The sequence below is a fragment of the Zerene cesonia genome, chromosome 25 (genome assembly GCF_012273895.1).
Source record: "Zerene cesonia ecotype Mississippi chromosome 25, Zerene_cesonia_1.1, whole genome shotgun sequence".
Lineage (NCBI taxonomy): Eukaryota > Metazoa > Arthropoda > Insecta > Lepidoptera > Pieridae > Zerene > Zerene cesonia.
This window is the reverse complement of record NC_052126.1, coordinates 1487756-1508684: the sequence shown is the minus strand read 5'-3', so window position 1 is coordinate 1508684 and position 20929 is coordinate 1487756. Positions and strand designations below refer to the sequence as shown.

The following is a 20929-nucleotide window of genomic DNA, read 5'->3' as shown; positions in this document are numbered from 1 at the left end:
GACAGATTCGAAATTCAAATGTAATATTTTTTTATAATTAAGTGTAACAGTATTTATGGCCAGACTAAGTATATATCAGTGAAATATGCTATCAAATAAAATGATAAAACTTATTGATATGTTTCCTTAAATAAATTTAAAAATGAACATTTTAAGATTATCAAGGTCGGCCCAAATCGTGTAACCTTTACTTATCCTAGTATGGATGTATAACTTTATTTAAGGGCCACGTACTTTTCTGAAACTGTTTCTATTCTTGTGGTGAGAACATTTTTACCATATGAAAAGGCACAGGCTGTATAATGTTTTAATTTTGTAGAAAATAGCTTTTTTGTTGAAGTATCATTTTATTTAACAATCATTAATTTTTTAAGGAAGTGAAGTCAGATTATATACATCTGTCTCACTGATTGATTTTTTTTTATGACAAGTAAGGGAATGGAACCCAGGACCCCTCGGTTCGACGCTCACGCTTTAACCACTGTACCGAGGAGACCGTTAATTTTTTAAGATATTGTTAAAGAAAATCCATTGTGAGGAAAACGGCATTTTCAAGCAAAAATTCGATGTCATATGTTACGTCAACCCGCATTCGGCCAGCGTGATGGACCATGTTTTGAATTATATTCTGAGCTGGCGTGTGATGCTGAGAAACCTGTGTTTTCAACTAAGTAATTAACTTTAACCAAGTGTTTTCCTCCAGTGATAATTTTCGTGCGATAATTTTAGTATTCTCAATTATGTTTTAATATATATATTTTACATGAGAGATTATATTTGACATGAGAATCTATGCACAGTTGTATTAGCAGGGGTCACTGACATCGTTCCGCGGTCGAAAATCTTCGGTTGCAATCTTAAAATGTCACTTCTGACATAATTTATTACGACTATAAAACTCTGTGAGCAAATTTCAGAATTAGTTGGCATTTATAGAATTTTTTAGAAACACTTCTATTGAAAGGATATTTGATGCTCTAATAGTTGCTAGGTGCCACTCTTTTTTAATTAATAACTAGCTGCGCCCTGTGATTTCACCCGCGTAAATCTGTATCCCGTAGGAATATCGCGCTAAAGTTGCCTATGTGTTATTCCACCTACCTATGTATCAAATTTATTGTAATCGGTTCAGTAGTTTTTGCGTGAAAGTATAAGAAACATCCATACATACATACATCCATCCATACTGAAAAACTTTCCACCACATTTATTTGGTAAATCACGTTATATCTTTGTAAAAATAAATTTCATAATAATACATATAACATAATACTATATACTAGGTAATACCTATATTCTCTCAAACTTACTGACTAATAAGAGCTCTCAATGAAATCTATGGGCTCCTGAAATAGTTATTGTATTTTAGGGTTATTCATAAATTAGATTTTAAAATGTTAATAAACAACAGTTGATTCAATTGTGTGTGTGAGTGTGTGATGTTTGTTAGAAGAAATGGTGAATAAATATGTGTGTGTGAGTGGATGTTTTAGCGATGTGTTCAGGCATTTGCATAGTGCACCTATTTCTTGACTGGCCGAAATTCTCGAGTTACTATAATTACTTTGCAACATCGCTATATTACTTTTATTATTGAAGAGACCTATAAATAACATCTTGTTTAGTGTTTACCCCCCACTGATAAACTCCCACAGCTAAACAAATAAGGAAAATTTGTGATTTTATTACCTGTTGCTTGATAATATTTCGATTTAAGAAATAAGTGCAAGTCTAAACATATTTTCATTTTCTATATTAATAATTATAATGATGTTTTTGCTTTAAACGCGTTCTCCGGAACTACTAAACCGAACTACTAAACTTACAAAAATTCTTTCCATGCTGGATATGTATGTGATCCTTGAATGTTACAGAGCATTTATTAATCTGTAATTGTAAGGGCCAATTAAACATAATTTAATTTTTATTCCTACATAGAGAGCGCCTTAAAGAACTTTGAATCGTGACGATGCCAATAAAACGATAATAAGCATCATTAGTAGAATTACATAATTTCTGAAGTACTTTACATTATTTCATAAATAAGTTAACGCAAAGTAAAGATAACGCATAATAATAGATGAAATCGCCAAAGAACTGCGCACCCTCTAAATTGGAAACTAGCAATTAAAATGTAAAATTTATATTATTTTAAAAGAGCAACTACAGAGTTCCTTGCCGGCTCTTCTCTGTAGAAACTGCCTTCCGAACCGGTGGTAAGTGTTATAACTGTGTAATATGACGATTCAAAAGTGCTTCTATAAGAAGTCTAGTTGAATGAATTAATGTTTGAGTTTGAGTTTGAGCAAGATATATCGGTCATAATTGATTTTTCAACCGACTCCAAAACAAGTAAGACGTAATCAATTTGTCTGTACTTTTTGGCTTATTACCTCAGAACTTGAATGCCATAAAAAAAATCATTTAGTAGGTACCTACATACAACCTAAAAACAACTACATACACAATACACGATTAGTACTTCTTACAACAACAATAATTAATTTAATTTTCCTTTAAAACTATATTGTGGTATGTATTTTACCATGTTTATATCAAGAAAATTTAGATTCATAGAATAGACAAAATGAACGGTACACCCAAATTGAATTTAAATTATTATAGGATACGTAGGTAGTTTACGAGCAACCCTACTGTGACAGACAAATTTAATTTAATCAAGCCTACTATTCTAGTATAAATTATCATTCATTAATGTTTTTATGAAACGGAATTCAATGCATGTCGATATATTTGAAACTTGTTAATTGCGATGTGTTGAATCATTATCCAGCTATCGCTATAGATACAATATAAAAATATAAAATTACGTATTACGTATATTATAAATTTACGTATATATAAGTAAATTGGGACTACTCAAACGCCTCCTATTTGTTAAAAAGTAAGTTTAAGTCGATAAAACACGAACATGACATTTTCTAAAAAAGATTCCTAGCTAGATCGATTTATCGCCCCCGAAACCCCCTATATACTAAATTTCATGAAAATCGTTTGAGCCGATTCCGAGATTCCAATTATATATATATATACAAGAATTGCTCGTTTAAAGATATAAGATATGTCATGATCAACGTTCGTAATACGAAGGAAATGGGAAACCCATTTCCGTTTGGTTATGTTACTCTATAACTCAGTGGATTTCCAACAGATTCATGTGATTATTTTGTGTCTGATAGGAAATTATTGTCATTGAGTCCCAATCTAGAATTTGGAACGTTTTGTGGAACGTCCCTCTGCAGAAACCTCGGTGATCCTCCTCTAGGAAATAATAAAAAATCCGCAATTGGTCAGCGTGGTGGATTATAGCCTCTACGAGCTGACGATGGTATATGTGTATTTGATCTTAAAATAAATTCTGCCCAATCACTAATAAATCTATACAAATTGTAAAACTGTAATTTATACATTGATGACTATGAGCAAATAATCTAAGATTAAGTCTTAATTATCTTAAGTCAGTATATCAGTATTCTAATGTGGAAGTCGAGCACGCTTCGGCATGAGTTGGGCCAGCTCACACCGGCGAAGTACCACACCCTAACGGAAAACCGGTGTAAAATAGTGGCATGTTACTGTGTTTGGAACGGTGAGTGGGGGAGCCGGAGGACCGTTTCCTTTTCCTCATCTTTCCCAGTCCATTCCTTCTTTCCAATTCTTAATCTTTTCCTTAATCCCTTAAAAGCGGGCAGCGCATTTGCAGAGACACTACCTATACGAATGTTCATGGTCGGTGGTGATCGCTCACTATCAAGCGAACCACCAGCACAGTTGCCCGCTACGACTAAATAACATACAATGGTACTATATACTTACCCAAAGGCATGACATGTCCAAAATCATTGCCGTCCCCAATGCCTGTACAGTTCCACCTGTAGCCTCCTAATTGTGAGCGACATTCGGCATACGCCATCCTGCGGGAATAATAAATATTTGAATATTTTTAGTAGATTGAAATTATAACTTTAAAAAAATTAAATTGCCAAATGCCGTTGCAGTATACATAAACTAAATTTAGCAATGAGCTAGTCACACTATCACACTAATATTATAAATGCGAAAGTTAATTTGTTTGGATGATTGTCCGTCAATCACGCTGACACTACTGAACGGATTTTGATAAATTTTGGTATACAGACTGGGTATGAGCTGAGTTGAGTGATAAGATATTTTTTATCCCGATAAAATGCTCCCTAGGCATAAAACAGGAATCTTGGTACTGTGGCGAAGCCGAGACGAGTGTCTAGTATAACAATAAATGTCAAACACTTAATACCTCAATCCATCTCCTACAGCGGCGATGGCGGCAGGCGAAGACCGGCACATGGCTCTCTGCTTGTCCGTCAAGCCAGCCACCCGGGCGCACACCAAGTGCGCTCCTAGCGACACGCCGCCACACAGGATGCTTCTGGTTACGACAATTGTTGGAAAATAAATAAACAAATAAAAAAAACAAAACTCATTGAGATTTTCTAATAGTGAAAGACGATTTGTATGTAAGGAACTAAGGTACAGTTGCTTTAATTTGTTTAGCAAAGCATTTCTATGGCCGAGAGGCTAGGATTTGCTACGGTTTGGCAAAATGAGGTGGGTGCGAGTCCAGCCTCGTGATCAAATTATTTCGATTCTTCAAAATTTAATAGTCTTTTTCGTCATGGCAATTATGTCAAGCATTAAAACGTGTAGGAAAAACTTGATGTAAGCAAAATATATATCAGATAATGTTTGTGATTACAATATCTTTACGAGTATTGATTTAATGGTAGATAGGTAATTCAGGAAAAGTTTAAAGAGAGTATAAGAAATATATCAAAGTATATATAGCTTTACATTGATTCATTTAAGTTTACATGATAAGATATCATGACCATAGTTTCTTACCGAAATATTTGGTAACATTTTTAATTTTTTTGGTTTTGTATTGAAAACAATAAATCTGTGCGTATTTAAATGGGTTAAGTTATCACACAGTTAATAATGTGATTTTTGTTTTCTTTATAGATTAGTAAGTATTGTAAACAATTTTTAAATACATTAAAAAATGCTTTATTGTTACATTCACACCAGAAAAAATAATAAGCTGTAGACACCAGAAGGTATTAATTATACAAATCTTTGTGACAATTATACACATTCTCATATATTTACATATGACGTTGCATTTTAACTGCAACGAAATTTCGTTTAAATTTCTTCACAATTCATTCGAATAAGTACCACATTCGCGTGGGCTTAGTTTAGCTGTAGCATTGATTAAGATGTCTTTGTTAATTCTAACAATTAACGTTTCACTGCGACATGGGCAATTCACACAACGCCTACTGAAAGTATGAAGAAGGTTTTTTTTTACGTCAAGCGAAAGACAAATAGAGTATTTAGTTATGCTTTTACGAATATTTGGAAATATATAACGTGAATAAAATATAGCGATAAATAACGACATAAGAAAAATATGGTCTAAAATATTTGTAATTTACTGTATAAAAAGAAGTTATAATTTATAGATGTAATATTAAAAAAGGAAAGAACCAATTTTAAATAAAATTACCATTTCAATAATCTGTTTTAAAAGGTAATAAATACCTAGTATAGTATTATGTTATCTGTGGTAATCCTTAGGAACCTGCTTATTGGTGGTGACTTTAGGTTGCTCTTGCATGGGAGACAATCATATAAGCGTGTTTATTTGTTATATACAGGGTATATGTAAGTAAATTATTCAATCAATACTTAATAATACTTAAACTCAAGAAATTATTGTATTATCGCCGATCCTTGATAAGCGCATAAAATTTTTATTAAATCTGTCTGTTTAAAGCTAGTTAAAATCATGTCGGTTACATACAGGTGAAGCTATTTTTTTATTGTCATAGCGGGCAACTGAGCTGGTGGTTCGCCTGATGATAAGCGATCACCACCGCCGCAAAGGATTGAAGACTAGCAACAAGGACTGGGAAGAGTGAGGAAAAGGAAACGGGCTTCCAGCTCCCCCCCTCACTGTACGAAACACAGTAGCATGCTATTATTAATTCACGCCGGTTTTCTGTGGAGGTGTGGTACTTCACCAGTGCAAGCTGGCCCAATTCGTGCCGAAGCATGCTCAACTCCCATATTCGTAATAATATAAGTACGTTGAATAATATACTGGAACGGAAATATGCACCCCAATAATTTAGGCCAATATATATCTATAAAAATGTACCTATATTATGACAGATGATACAGTAATAACCGGAAGTTCCATTGTAGTTTTGCGAACGGAACTGCGCTTAGCATTGTCTCTGTAATGAGATTTGTGCTTATTGACTGCGAAATTCACATTCACGTGATAGTACAGGAGCTGGCTGTGGAAACGCTTGATCATCTATTGTTTAACAAAAATTACTATGATACATGTTTACATTTTTTATATAATATTTGGTTATGTTATTAAAAATTTTCATAAAAAAATACAGTACAATCAGAAGTCGACGACGGTAAGTTTTCTGAAAGATGGTTCTATTGTTAAAAAATGTACCAATTTTATTTATTCATTATTTTAAATTTAAACAATACAACTAATTTTTAAGATCTTTACAATGTTAAACTTCCTGTCGACGCTATAACTGATGTATTAACCTGCGAATATCAACTTATAAATAAAAAAACCCGTACTGATGATAATCTCTTTTTCTTTCGTTCGATCTGAGATATCTTTTTTATATATCTCTAATGTATTAGTGTACGAAATGACATTATCATTTAGTAATAATCTCGTACAAACAATCAGGGTAAGACATAACTAGGTGAATAATAAAAAAATTATCTGCCTCGCTGGACAGAAATCGGATTTGACCTGTAGTTGTTTTTAAAGAGCAGATAACAAAAGATACGTGTAACAACCACCAGCTCCCATACCACACAGTGGTCAATATGCATTGTTATGAAGTTATCTAGTTCAAGTCACAGTTAGTAATGAATGTCACATTAACAGTCAATGGGAGCAATTGTTGAATTCAAATACACTACCGTTTATTCAAATTATTGCGAATGACATTTGGATTTAAATTATCAGAGATTTAAATTGCATACGATGGCTGGATACCTTAATGAGCTCCCCAGAGAATACTCATATAAAATATATCATCATTACGGGTTTTTTATTTATAAATATAAAATGGAAAGTAATTTTGTTTGTTTCTGTGTTCCAAGTAATCAAAACAATTAGACTGGTTATGATCGTTGACAGTTATATATTATGCGATTAATGCATTCCATTATGTTCGCTACAGCATAAGATGTGTTTATTCTAAAACAAGATGGCGTAATTTTAAACGTTCCTTATTTGAAGTGCCCTTCAAATAACGAACGTTTAACAACAGATTTTTCAGGTTTTCTTCACAATTATTAACTTTTTTTTTATTGGAGATAGGCAGACGTTTGACCGCAGTCCCACCTGATGGGAAGCGGAGACGCGGTCTATGGTAGTAAGTCACGTCTACCTAGACAGTGCCCATTTACTCGTCTCTTAAATGTATATTGTAGTTCTCTGGGAAGACAGACGGCGGCAGGAATATAAATAAATGTCGGTTTACTTACAAAATTCTTTACAAATGAGCAGCCAAGACTCTTATACTTTTTTAGTCCACAGTAACTATTACTATTTTATGTAGTTAAGTAATTTCAGATAAATCAACCGTCAAATTATTGCAGTCCAGTTCATTTAACTATTAATAACTTAAAGATCTTCAGTCAAAGATAATGAACTATCCATATAAGATTAATGGTTTAGAGTAATTTATTTCGGAGTAGGTTAATGGTATACAGTTATTCGTAATTAAAATAGCGTAGATGATTTTTGCTTTCTCTCTCAAATGTTTACGTAGGGCTTACCTCCTATCCTACTAATCCTACTAATCCTACTAATCCTACTAATATTATAAATTCGAAAGTTTGTAAGGATGTGTGTGTGTTTATTGCTCTTTCACGCAAAAACTACTGAACCGATTGCAATGAAGTTTGGTACGTAGACAGCTGGACAACTGGAATAACATATAGGCAATTTTTTATCCCGATATTCCTACGGGATACAGACTTACGCGGGTGAAACCGCGGGGCGCAGCTAATTTTAAAAATGAAGCGGAAAGAATGTTAGTTGAAATTCGTTTTTTTTAATAAAATCATGGACTACGGCGAAAATACTATATGACTAAAGATAAACAAATCTCTATAAGTTTTAGTTACACCGTTATTAGGAAATAGAAGTCATGGAACATAGTGTCATAATGAGCCAAATTGAATGGTTGTTACTTATTCTGTGTGCATTGATCAAGAAAATTTAATTAAGAATTCTCTGATCCTATTATTAATTATCATTAATTAACGATTATACACATGCCAGTACTACTAGTATGAGTGTTTTCAGTATTATGAGAATTACTCAATTAGGTACTTAAACGAACTTAATTGAAAATGCCTTACGTAATTTTGGACAGGAGCTGATTCTTTTACGCTGCTAAACCGCTAACAGAGGATAGCCAATAATCATCGCAAGGGAAATGTGTTTTCAACGAAAAATCGCCTCGATATAGGTCTCTCTGTTTGAGAGCTACAATGTCCATACACCGACGTCAAACTTAGAAAAACATCGCTTGGAAAGGAAAATGAAATAAAATGAAATTACTTGGAAATTAAATCAAATAAAAATCTTTGCGTTGGAAGTTAAATAAGAAAACCTTTCAACTTTTTCTCTCATTTACTATAGTCCAAGTCATCCATAACGCTTAACTAAAGCTTTCTATAAAATAAATCGTATTAACGATAACAGTTTTTACCAGAATGAGATAAATAGCAGGAAACATAATTTCTCTCAATCTATAACGAATACATCTTTCAAACCGGTGTTACCCACTCGAAGCCTGTCCGTCCGTTCTGATACTTGTATGAATTATATTTACGATAAAGTAAAGTAGTATTGGCAATTGACTTTGTGGAATAAAGCTATTCTAATCGTGAAACAGACTAAACAGTTCAGTTTTTATAATAAACGAGCTGTTGCCCGCAGCTTCGTAAAGGCGATTTTATGAAATTTTCATCCCCTTGGGGAATTTATCATTATCCTTTCTTAGGATCCCCTAACGTCTACCTACGTCACATCATTTATTTTTTTGGCTTGTTCGTTGATAGATTATAGAGATCAGTCAGTCAGTCAGTCAGTCACCATTTAGTTATATATATTAAGATAAATATCATTAAAAAAACGCTTTATTGACAGAATTGTAATACTGGATTGTTATTGAAATTAAAATACTGGATCCCAATTGCTTGTACAATCCGTAAGGAAATGTGTATAAATATTTTAGAAAGAGCTGAATGTCGCTTATACGCGTTTCAAGTTTTTTTATATCATTAACTCGCTTTCCAAATTGCTTCGCGTAGTCGAAAGAAAAGAGTCGTAGACACAGTATGTCCTTTCTTAGGTCTCGAACTATCTCTGTACCAAATATCATCCTAATCGGTTTAGCCGATCTTATGTTATAGATAGTGTAACTAACACGACTTTTTTATTTAAATGTAGATAATATGTATAGGTTATGATTTGAAAATTTGAAAGGTTTTCACAACTGGCAAGCAGGTATACCTAACTTAATATAATTAGATGTATATTCAAATATACATCTCAATATGCTAAAAATACACTACACGTGTATATACACTAATAATATTGATTAATGAAACTAAAATTAATAGTCTGTGCTATTAATATTGGTTTTAAAATGAAATATGTATGTAGCCAGTCTGCCCACGCGAAGGGCCAATTAATTTGTGATTTATTGACTGAAAATTGATTTTATTTATTGTACGTGATAATTGAAATGAATATTTTAAAGTTTTAGCAATATTTGAGAACTTGGTGAATGTATAATGACAAGAACGACATTTTTCTAATAATTATAAGCAACTAGCTATTCGCCCCGGCTTCGCTTGCACCGGCCACCCTATTACCACTCAGGGATTACGTTTATATCCAACGGTGGAAAAAATGTTGAAATCGATCCTGTAATTTCTGAGATCAGCGCGACAAACAAAACAAAGAGACTTAATTGTTATATTAATATATATAATATTAATAAATATTATTCGTATAGATATATTAGAATAAGTATTAGATTTGTAGGTAAAATGTATTAAAATATATAATTCTCATTTTAATCCGATTTCTAAGTAAGCGTAATCAACATTAGACCCTGCAGTGTAAACATTATTATATGGGACTAGCTTTTGCCCGCGGCTTCGCATGCGTTAATTCGGAATAGTTAAATAGATCTCATCATACATATAAACCTCCCCTTTTAAATCACTCTATCTATTAAAAAAAACCATCAAAGTCCGTTGCGTAGTTTTAAAGATTTAAGCATACATAGGGACATGGTTGTTTCACTGCTGGAACACAGCCCTTCTATGATGGTTCAGGATATAATCCACCACGCTGGCCAAGTGCGGGTTGACAGATGAATGACAAGTCATTGAACTTTTGATTCTTAGATGTTATGTTGGTTTTCTCACGATGTTTTCCTTCACCGTTTCGAGTCATGATGATGTGATTAATGCACATATTTAAAAAATCAATTTCTGATTTTTACGCTCGTTCAATCTCGAACCCCCGAACGTTTCAAGTCCGAGGTCCAAACCACTGAGCCACCACGGCTCAATTAACTATAATAGAAGAGTAATATTTCAAAGAACTCCAGTAGCAATTGAAGTGTAAACTGTATAAAGTGACAGCGGTTGACAGACGATCCTTCTACCACAGATAACATAAACTTTATGTAATCGTTTTGTTTTGATTGAAGTTGTTTAGAGCGAATTTACGGTAAATAAGGGCTATTCGGCAATATTTCATGTAGAATATAAATTACAAATATTTTTTTATGTCTCGTGCATAATGAAAAATAAGTAGTTCTTTAAAATAAAAATAAAAAAAAAAACAATAAAGTGCGCCCAAAACTATTGAAGGCCTGCACCAATGTCATTCTTTTCTTGTGTCATTATTGTTTGGACAAATAATGACAGTATTGATATTGATTGTTTCGCGCTATATCACAACTTGATTACTTTTTAATTCGCTCTTATTAGCTTCACCTGTGTGTGTGTATCACAGATAAAATAACACTATACGAGAAATTTGTGTACCGACTCCTTTAGACTCGATTTTGACCCACTTTAAACGGACAGAATTAATTCAAATTTTGTACACTTATCAAGGATCGGTGACAATACAATAATTTCATTTCCTGAGTTTCTCGTTTTATCCTGATTAAAATTGCCAGGACATATAATTCTCAAATATCTACTCTGTATAACAAAAAAAAAAAAAAAAATAGAAAATTTAGTTGATTCAAACATTAAAGTGTGTTTAAACTATATTTATATTCTGTTACAAAATTATTTCGTAAAATTCTCCTGGTAAAAAAAAAATATAACATTATTAATATGGATGACAAAACAATGTCCGACTAAGTACATTCTTTAGATTTTTCAGTAGAGTTTTTGTGTTGCGATAAAAAGTCGCAGTATCGATTTAGTGGCTTTTAATCAAAATGTTTAGTGCTGCCGAATCGTAAAATTTTAATGTTCCCAAATGCGATTTGGACTAATGAAATTTCGTTAATGTTTGTTGTCTTTGACGGTAATTTTATGAAACATATAAATTTAAGGGCTTGTTAAATTACTCTAAGCGATAAATAAGATGATTAAAATTTATCTACCGATGCCTTGTTGTAGTTTTTTTATTAGGTAATTGCTACAACCCTTACTTCTTGTTACATAATATTGCTATGTTTGCTGTCAAATTAATACTTGAAATGAGACTGTTATTATTTGGTGAGTCCAGAGACAATATGAATTATTAGTAAAATTACAGATTATATAATACCCTATTAGTCCTATCCTACTTAACATGTGTTTGTGAGGATGCATTTGTTACTCTTTTACGTAAAACTACTTAACCCATTGCTATGAAATTTGGTACGTAGATAGGTGGTCAAATGGAATAACACATAGGCAACATTTTACCCCGATATTCCAACGGGATAAAGACATGAGCGGGTGAAACCGCGGGGCGCAGCTAGTAGTAAAATAAAGGGAAAAGTAGTAATTTTCGTTAGCAATTTTAGACTATAGTTTTTATTGGATGTATGAATAACGCAGTTTTGCTTTTAAAATTTTATTTTTATAACAAATCAGATTAAGATGTAGCTTAATGATCTCTCTAACACATTAATGATCTATTATTTACCTTATTTTAATTTGAAAGCCTGCTATGTACGTCTTTTTTCTATTTTCATTTGTTATCGTGCACAATCAGTGATTTCATTTATTCATTTATAATTTGAATAAAAGTTACAAAAGTTTTAAAGTCCGTTAATTTATGTTAAAAAGTTAAATAAATAAAATGTCTAGAAAACGTTAATAAGAAAGCATATTTACACATATAAGGCACATAAATTAATGTACTGCAAAAATTAAACCAATTCTCTATTCTTACAAAATTCTTTACTCCTAAGAAAGTCCTTAAAATGTTCCCTAAAAAAAAAAAACAAACAACGATACGGTACGTCATCAATGAAAAATCTATAAAACGATATAAACCATCACTAATAGTCCAAAACAAGTGATAAATAAAACGGTACGTATTACCGAAGTAATCGTAAATTATATCATCACTGAACTAATGTGTATGTAATTTGTACTCGCTGCGTGTTTTAACATAAATCAATGGGGAGTTATTTTAATGAGATTCGATAATTCCTATGTATCTAACGATAATATATCGCATTCGACTAATACATTCCGTTTTTTGTTGTGTTCCGCTTGGCGTCATGAGTTGTTAATTCTTGTTTTACTGAACCGATGAAGTAAAGTGAGTGTTATTAAATCAAATCCACATTGAAATGTATTAATATGTATGGGAATAGACAATAAACCTAAATATTTTAATTTTCCTTCATGAATATAAAATTATTAGGCTCATAAATTATTTGCAAATACTTATTTATTTTTATTTTTAAGGACTAAAATATTATAACAATTTATAACTATATAAAGTAAGAAATATCAAATAAAAGTACTTACAAAAATATGAACAATTATTTAATAAACAAATAATAACAATAATCGATTAATCCAATAACATATTAGATGAAATTGCAACATTTGCTTGAATCACCTTAATTTTATTCAAGTCATACTGGGTTATTCTTAATTGAAGTATAATGACATGGCATTGACCAATATAAGAACCAAATCAGAACTTAACACTGGTACAAAGCGGTACAGACCTTTCTTACGTAACAATTTTAATAGGAATTCGATTCCACGTGGTCCCATCTTGTCGAGACCACCTAGATTCCATTGTATTCTTAATATTTCTTCCATTTTCAAATTCCTAGGCTATGTGGCTACGCTCTTGCCTTTTTACGACGGGTTTAACAAAAGACAAGGAATTTTGTTTATTTCATCGACGACATAAAACGAGGAAAACATGGTTCCCTGATCTCAATAATACACGTTAATAATACATTATCAGACCAATTAAAATAAGAAAACCACACAATATGTCAAATATAATCGTACATGTCCATTATTTATTTTTGATTGTTTGATTTTTCATTATGATCTTGAATTTCGAATTTCGAATAGAAATACGAAAATATTAAAAACAGAAAAAAAACAAAATCGCTATATGAGGTCTGTACTATGAGCACAGATAACACATACATATTACGAGTTATGGAATGTAACACTTTTACACTGGAGAATAACGGAGATTGTGTGTTTAGTTGGTACAAATGTTTTGATATTTTTAAACGAACTATACAAAACATAATTTGTGAACCGATATACAACGTAGTAAGGCGATGTATCTTAGTTAATAAATATTGTTATAGTTACACTTTTATATTAGATCATACTTTTTCTAGTTACATACAAACGTACCACAAATCCACGCCGCTCATTAGAGAACAAAAAAACGCAACCCAATACTCGTTAACAATATAACATTACTAACGACCGGACGGACAAAGCGACACGCCTCGTGGACTGTGTATTCATTAAGATGTGTCCTGCACGCTCTATTTTACCTTTGTTTCAATGTACCGAATTACGGCTAGGCTTTTTAATAGTTGGAAAAATTGTTTATCTGTAATCAAAAAGTTGATTATCTGTGACTATAATTTTTTTATCTATAGTCAGTATAAATTGGACTTTTTTTTATCTATGGCGAATATAGTGTGCAGCTTCTGTAAATATAGAGTTCAATTTAATGTTCTGATTTAATAAACAAAAACGTTATAATTTCAAATGAAAATCCCGCGCATTTTGACAGTTGCAATTAATGATATAAAGAGTATATTTTAATTATAGATAGTTACACGAATAAATATAAAACTTTCTTTAAATAACACGAATTTTTTGGTATCTCAAATCGAATAATTAAATTTATTCTGTAAGGTTTATCACACCTCAATAACATAAATTAATATTGTAAGTGTGATAAAGCCTTAAACGTATTCGAAGTAATTTATCTCGGGAACATTTTATTACTTTCAAATATGACTGGTAATAACATAATCTGTACAGATAATGCGTTCGTAGAGATAACAAACATTTGGTATTTAAATATAGCGTCGAACGGTAGTTTAAATTCGATTTTCTATTCTACTGATTCTCCTATGTATCCGACTGCGCGTATTGCGATGAATTAAAGTTTCGGCAAATTTGCATTACAATACAATAAATGTAACATAACCTAACAATGTGCTTTCATGCGGTAGGACGCTAAACTTTAAGTAAAACAAATTATAGATTTGAATTATTGCACTCCTTAGAAATTTATTGTGCCCCTATTACTTACTTTTCACATCCAAATCATAGAAACACTTATCTGAATACTGGTAAAGTTTCTGCCCTTCTGGTAATCATGCGAACGTTGTTACTTGGTAATTAATTTTACTGATACACCTTTAGTAGTTAAATAAACAAAAAAAAAAAATTATTACGATCCAAAGGTTGTACACACCTAACTCGGACAGTTTATTAAGTTATCAGTTTCTAGTGTAATATAAGGAAAATTATTAAGGATTAAGAGGGTATCTATCGAACGAATCCTATTATTATAAGATGACGTGTCTAAATTATAATATTTAATCAGGTTTTGGACCGATAACTTTAAGGTTGTGTATTCTTATTTGATTATAGGGATGGTCCTTCCAAAATGTTATATAATGTACGTGTTAGAATATTAAAATTCTTTGATGTTTTCTATTGATGATATTATATATTTGCTGTGGTCCTAATATTTATTATAAATATATAATAATAAATGCAATAGCATATTATCTTGATGATACTTATAAAGATTCACAAGTAGCTTATTCCGATATTATTGTATATACATATATTATACACAGTAATACTTTCAAATGTGTAAAAAGTGAAAACAATGTAGCAGTAAAAGAATATGTAATTTTCAAATAAGAAAGAGGGAACTCTCCTACTACAGGTTTTTTAACTTATCAGAGGAGTTCCAAGTATATGTAACCACACACCCAGGCTGTCTTTAAATAAATTGTTTAAAAATATAACAATAACAAATTAGTTCATAAAAAGTTGTGTGATGTAACTGTTTATAATGTTATGTAAAACAAGTTTGGTTTCATTTCAAGTTAATTATTTTTTATTTTCTGGTTAAGATATCTTGCTATCTCTCGTACGGAAAGCATATCATTATATGCGACTGAAAGTAAAGTTAAATAGAATTCATAATATATTCTATTCAAGTCAGTTATTCAGACAGCATTTCGCACGATTATATAGCAATTGATATAGGTTTATCTAAATTATTTGACAAGTTATTGTAATCTGTATAATAATACTGCGATATTTATGCATCCTCCAGTACTGAGAATGTTTAATTCAGTAAAGGTTATGTTTTGGAATTCAATATTAATTTAAAGATATGATCATTGTTTACGAATTATTCACGATTATAATATTAATTTTGTATTGACTCGCATTGTATATTATAGGCATTGTTAATTATATGTTTTGATATCATTCACATTTTGGAAATAAAGCAAAATTTTTACTCAACTGAATCAAGGAAGAAAGTGTTTTTCATGCGCATAAAACCGAAAGAGAAGAAATTCGAATGCTGAGACGGGATCACTTGTAGTCGAGAGGTTGGTGTTGCTACGGTTTGGCAAAGGACGCGGGTTCGAATCCCGCCTCGTGATCGAATATTTCTTAAAAAATTGTGACTTATAAAGCATTTCAATGCTATAAAACATACATTAAATACCGAATGCTATTAAAAGTTATATCTGGAATATCTAAAGGTTACACTAAAGTAACGGTGATAGCACTCTTCATTTCAGAGATAAATTGATCAATATAAAGGTCCAACAAGGAATTCCTTTAAGTGGCTGAAAATCAGCTGCGCATTATATCCAGCAAAAAAACTAGCCGGAGGCCCGTTCCCTTTTCCTCACCCGTCCTAGTCCATTCCTTCTTTCCAGTCGTTAATCCTTTCCTTTCCCTTACCCCATAAAAGCGGGCAGCGCATTCACGGAGGTAACCTTTGCGAATGTTTATGGGCGGTGGTGATCGCTTACCATCAGGCGAACCACCAGCTCCGCTGCCCGCTGTGACATAAAAAAAAAAAAAAAAAATGCTGGGTAGCATCGCACCACACCAATTAAGTAGTAATTATAAGGCCACCTTTTTATTATCTTGTTGTAGTTTCTATTAGAGTAGAATAGAGTAGAAATTGACTGTTATTCTTTTAATCTTTATTTATATAGGCAATGTATTGTGATATAAACATCCATCTACAGAAGTATAGATAAGTGAAGGTGATATTACTCTCAGATCTATTACAAATACGGCTGGTCATCCGGTACGTGTACATAGAGTAATTGTAGTTATTATCGTATTACAAGGTAGATCTGTCGAATGCATGTTTGATATGAGATGAGAAATATAGGTGAAAGTCGTTGGGATGAGAAGGTCAAATTGAGAGCATCGTATAAACTGCTATTATAATGTGTTGTGGAAACAGAAATAGGGCTACGTTATTCTGTGATTATGTAAATTAAATATAGTATGTTTTTATCAAGATATTGAACAAGTTTTCAACTTCTAAATAAATAATACAGCGATTGTGTAACATATTCATCTATAATTATTATTTTATATATAACACTAGCTTTCCGCCCGCGGCTTCGCCCGCGTGGTATTCGGTTATATTGCTTTCATCTCCCTATTTCAACTCCTTATATAAATATAATCTATAGCTGTGAATGACATTGACATTTGTTACTCGCGTTTTTTAAAATATGCAAAATTAAATGTACATTTTTCAATATTTCTGAGAGATTTTCTTAATATTTTTTTCCGTAAGAACGTTCTCATAATAATAACAAATACAACAAAAAAAGTATTTGTGAAATCGGTCCAGCCATTCACGCGTGATGCCGTGACCAAGGAAAACGGGGTTCATTTTTATATATATAGATTAATTAATAATGTGTATTGTATGCTACTCAACTCTATTTGAGTTAGAATCAAAAACGAAAAAATACGTAATATGAGTCATGCGTGTATGCCTCAGCCTCAGTAATAAAATACCCACCTAAATTCCCTGTCTATTAGCTAGAATTTTAATATGTGTAGAAAATTTTATTCATGTTATAATGAATGAAATATTTTGATGGTTTCCAAGAAGATTAGCGCAGTCGACCGCCATGATTTAATCTAAATTGTTGGATCATTAAAATATTTGCGTTATTGTTCTACCGTTGCTTCTTGGAAACGGGATTTCGTTTTAGAAGGAAAAGTTCTATATAATTTGGATTGTAAACTCTATTAATAAAGGTTCACTTCTTTTTTGCTTATAATAGGACAGAGCTGAAGAGTTTCAACGCACGAAACTCAGAAACATGGACTATGGATGGTCATCAGTACATGGCTGCCACGAATAAAGACAGGATGGGCCGCTAGTACCCTCATAAAAAACGCATACGCATTTGAAATTAAAAAAATCAAACATTTTTAATCACAGTTTATGATAGTTCAAAATTGAATTTCATACATCATAATATATATAAATTAAGTATCAGGTTGTTTGTCCGCGATAGCTTCCTAAAATATTCATCCGATTTTAATAAAATTTACACACCTTGTTTGTTTGTTTTAATAATTTCACACACCATGTGCAGTTTGCTTTAACTTAGAGATATAATGGTTTATATGGCTTCAATTACGATAAAAAATACCCGGGCGGAGCCATGGCGAGCAGCTAGTTGAAATATAAGAAGTGTCATCTCCCGTTTCGTTGATTGCAAAAGTTCAACGACATTGTTTTGTAAAAAAAAAAAAATATTTTTAAGTACCGTAAACAGAAACGTGCCAATAAGAATTCTGTCGGAATTTCAAATTACGCGCGAAGCGATGACAGCGGCCTCGAAAATGAAGACCGGCTGGTTTTAACGACGAAAAAAAAAATACATGCAATAAGTACGTAGTGAATAACAAAAAATATCCAGTGTGATAATATTCTTCCTATTTATTTAAATAATAAGTGAGTTACACAAGCACCGCAATTTATCGTGACTGTACAATTTTATACGTCACTTTCGATATGTGAATGACAGGACTAATGTAGGTTTAAGGCTACTTTCATACTAGGTGTATTCTTATTTTTATAAATTACATCAGAAATAAAGTTTTTTTTATTAAAATAATAATAATAATAAATGCGCATGGCTGTACTTTTGTGTAATCCTTTGCCTGTTATTTGTTGATTTCTTAAAAGTCTATTGCAATTTTAATATGAATAAGTCTTTAAAAAAATCAAAATATGATATAGAATCAATGAAATATTGTTATTATTTATTATTTTACGATATATACCGACAATGTCATGAGGTTTGTAGTTTATTGGTTGTATTTTATGCAAATTCGAACATGTTTTCCGTAATATAAATTGAAATGAAACCTATCTAATTCAAGTGCTGATTGCGTAGTGTAGGAGACGGTGCTCTTTTATTTATGATCGCTCACCCACCTTCCTATTTCCTATTCGTAAGTATGTATAACAATTGTACATTATGTCCAAGTATGTTACTAATACGTTACTGGTCTGTTGTTTTTTGATATTGTGTGTCTATACTTCGCAGATGAACGTTGTAATATGATTTTATTCATTATGTTGTCTTTACGTTTAGGAAGAATGTAAGTTACTTTGTTTATGCGAACAATATTTATGTTTTACGTAGTTTGTAGACTAGTGACCTGCCGATACTAAATACACTTTGATACTTTCATGTTATGTACATATAAAACTTTTTAATCATTTTATGTGTTAAAAATTGGCTCGAAATGCGTTGCGATGTTTTTAAAATGCTAATAATAAGTGTAATAATACATAGGGGCCGACAGCAGGAAGAGACTTTGTTTTATACTATAAATATACCCGTCGTATATACTATAATGAATAAAAAATCTTATCCATACAGAAAATAAAGTGCGGAAGCTCGTACAACCCAAAGAAAATAAATATTTTTTTACTGTTCAAAAGCTTAATCTATCTCTTCGGCTATCCCGCGCAGATTGTAGGCGGGGCTTAGATACTTCAAAACGATCTGTCAATTTTGAAAATGGAATACATATCTTCAACGCTAAGGGTTAAGGCAGATTATGCATTGTGAAACTGTAAAGGTGATTACACATTATGTCAAAATACGGTCGGAACGGATTGACAGTAATGATGGGTTGAGAAACTTTAGTTAGTCGTTTGGGAGTGAGTAACTTGATGATTCAGTTATAGGCCTATTTTACCGTTGGTGTTCAATTTGCTTAATGCTGGTGTCAATCAGCTATCAAAATACATTTTTAATCTATGTCTGTTATGACTTTTTGTTTTTTTTATTTATTATGTTAGTTTTTTTATTTATTATGTAAAGTCTATATAGGTATTATATATACTAATTAGCATTTTTAATAATGTCTTATCAAATATCTAATCACAGGTCATATGAATATTTCCGGAATTAAAAAAATATCAAAACAATCGAAACTTTTAAAATCAAAACTTATTATAAAAGTAATAATTTAAATTCATTATGAAAAATTCACTCTTAGAAATTGAAATTGAATGAAATTCTGTAAAAGATTAGCTCAGACATATGAATTGGAAAGATAATAAAATAGATATACAACCTTTTTGCAGTCCCACATATATATAAAAATAATGTTTGCAATTACATACTCCATACGACGGCCAAAATCCATTTATCAAAGACTTACCGTGAATAAATACTTTCATGCAATCATAATATCAAGTTAACAAGCATATTCTCATTCATGTCTCATAAAGGTATAATGATCAAAAGATTCGTGTGTTTGTTTTAGCGTACCGTTGTACAAATGTAAAAACCCTATTATTTATATATTTGTTCATTATTTATATTAATTATATATCTGTCTTTCCACTTAGTAACATAATACGTGTCTCTAATTTTAAGCAATTATTCAAAACAAAGCAGGGCTTTAAATATTATCAGTAATTAATTATAAATATATTAATATTAATAACCGATATCGCATATTTTTTACGATTCCTATAATATATTTCTTTACATTATACTGATCCATTTATTTTTGGATGTAGGTACTACCGTTTTCTTTTATTCAAGGTTATATATAAAATTCAATTAAAAACTTAACGCTAAAATTTCACCAAAAGAGGCGCGAATTTTCGAATTCTAATGTCTATTTGGACGTTACAAAGGCGCTTCTAAACTATTCAATTATTTAACCATTGATTTATCAACTAGGTACGCGAACAATCGAACGAATAATTAAT

General features: G+C 31.5%; 1 protein-coding gene across 2 annotated transcripts in view; it reads right to left on the bottom strand.

Annotated features, from left to right (window-relative positions):
* Nucleotides 1–20929, bottom strand: part of LOC119836743 (protein Wnt-7b-like) — a 64110-nt gene that overhangs the window by 17023 nt on the left and 26158 nt on the right. For both annotated transcript variants that reach the window (XM_038362191.1, XM_038362192.1), the window contains exons 3-4: nucleotides 4298–4429; nucleotides 3838–3935 (exon numbers count right to left, since the gene is read on the bottom strand). In XM_038362191.1, coding sequence (XP_038218119.1) covers nucleotides 3838–3935; nucleotides 4298–4429 — 230 coding nt within the window. The remainder of the gene's footprint in view (nucleotides 1–3837; nucleotides 3936–4297; nucleotides 4430–20929) is intronic.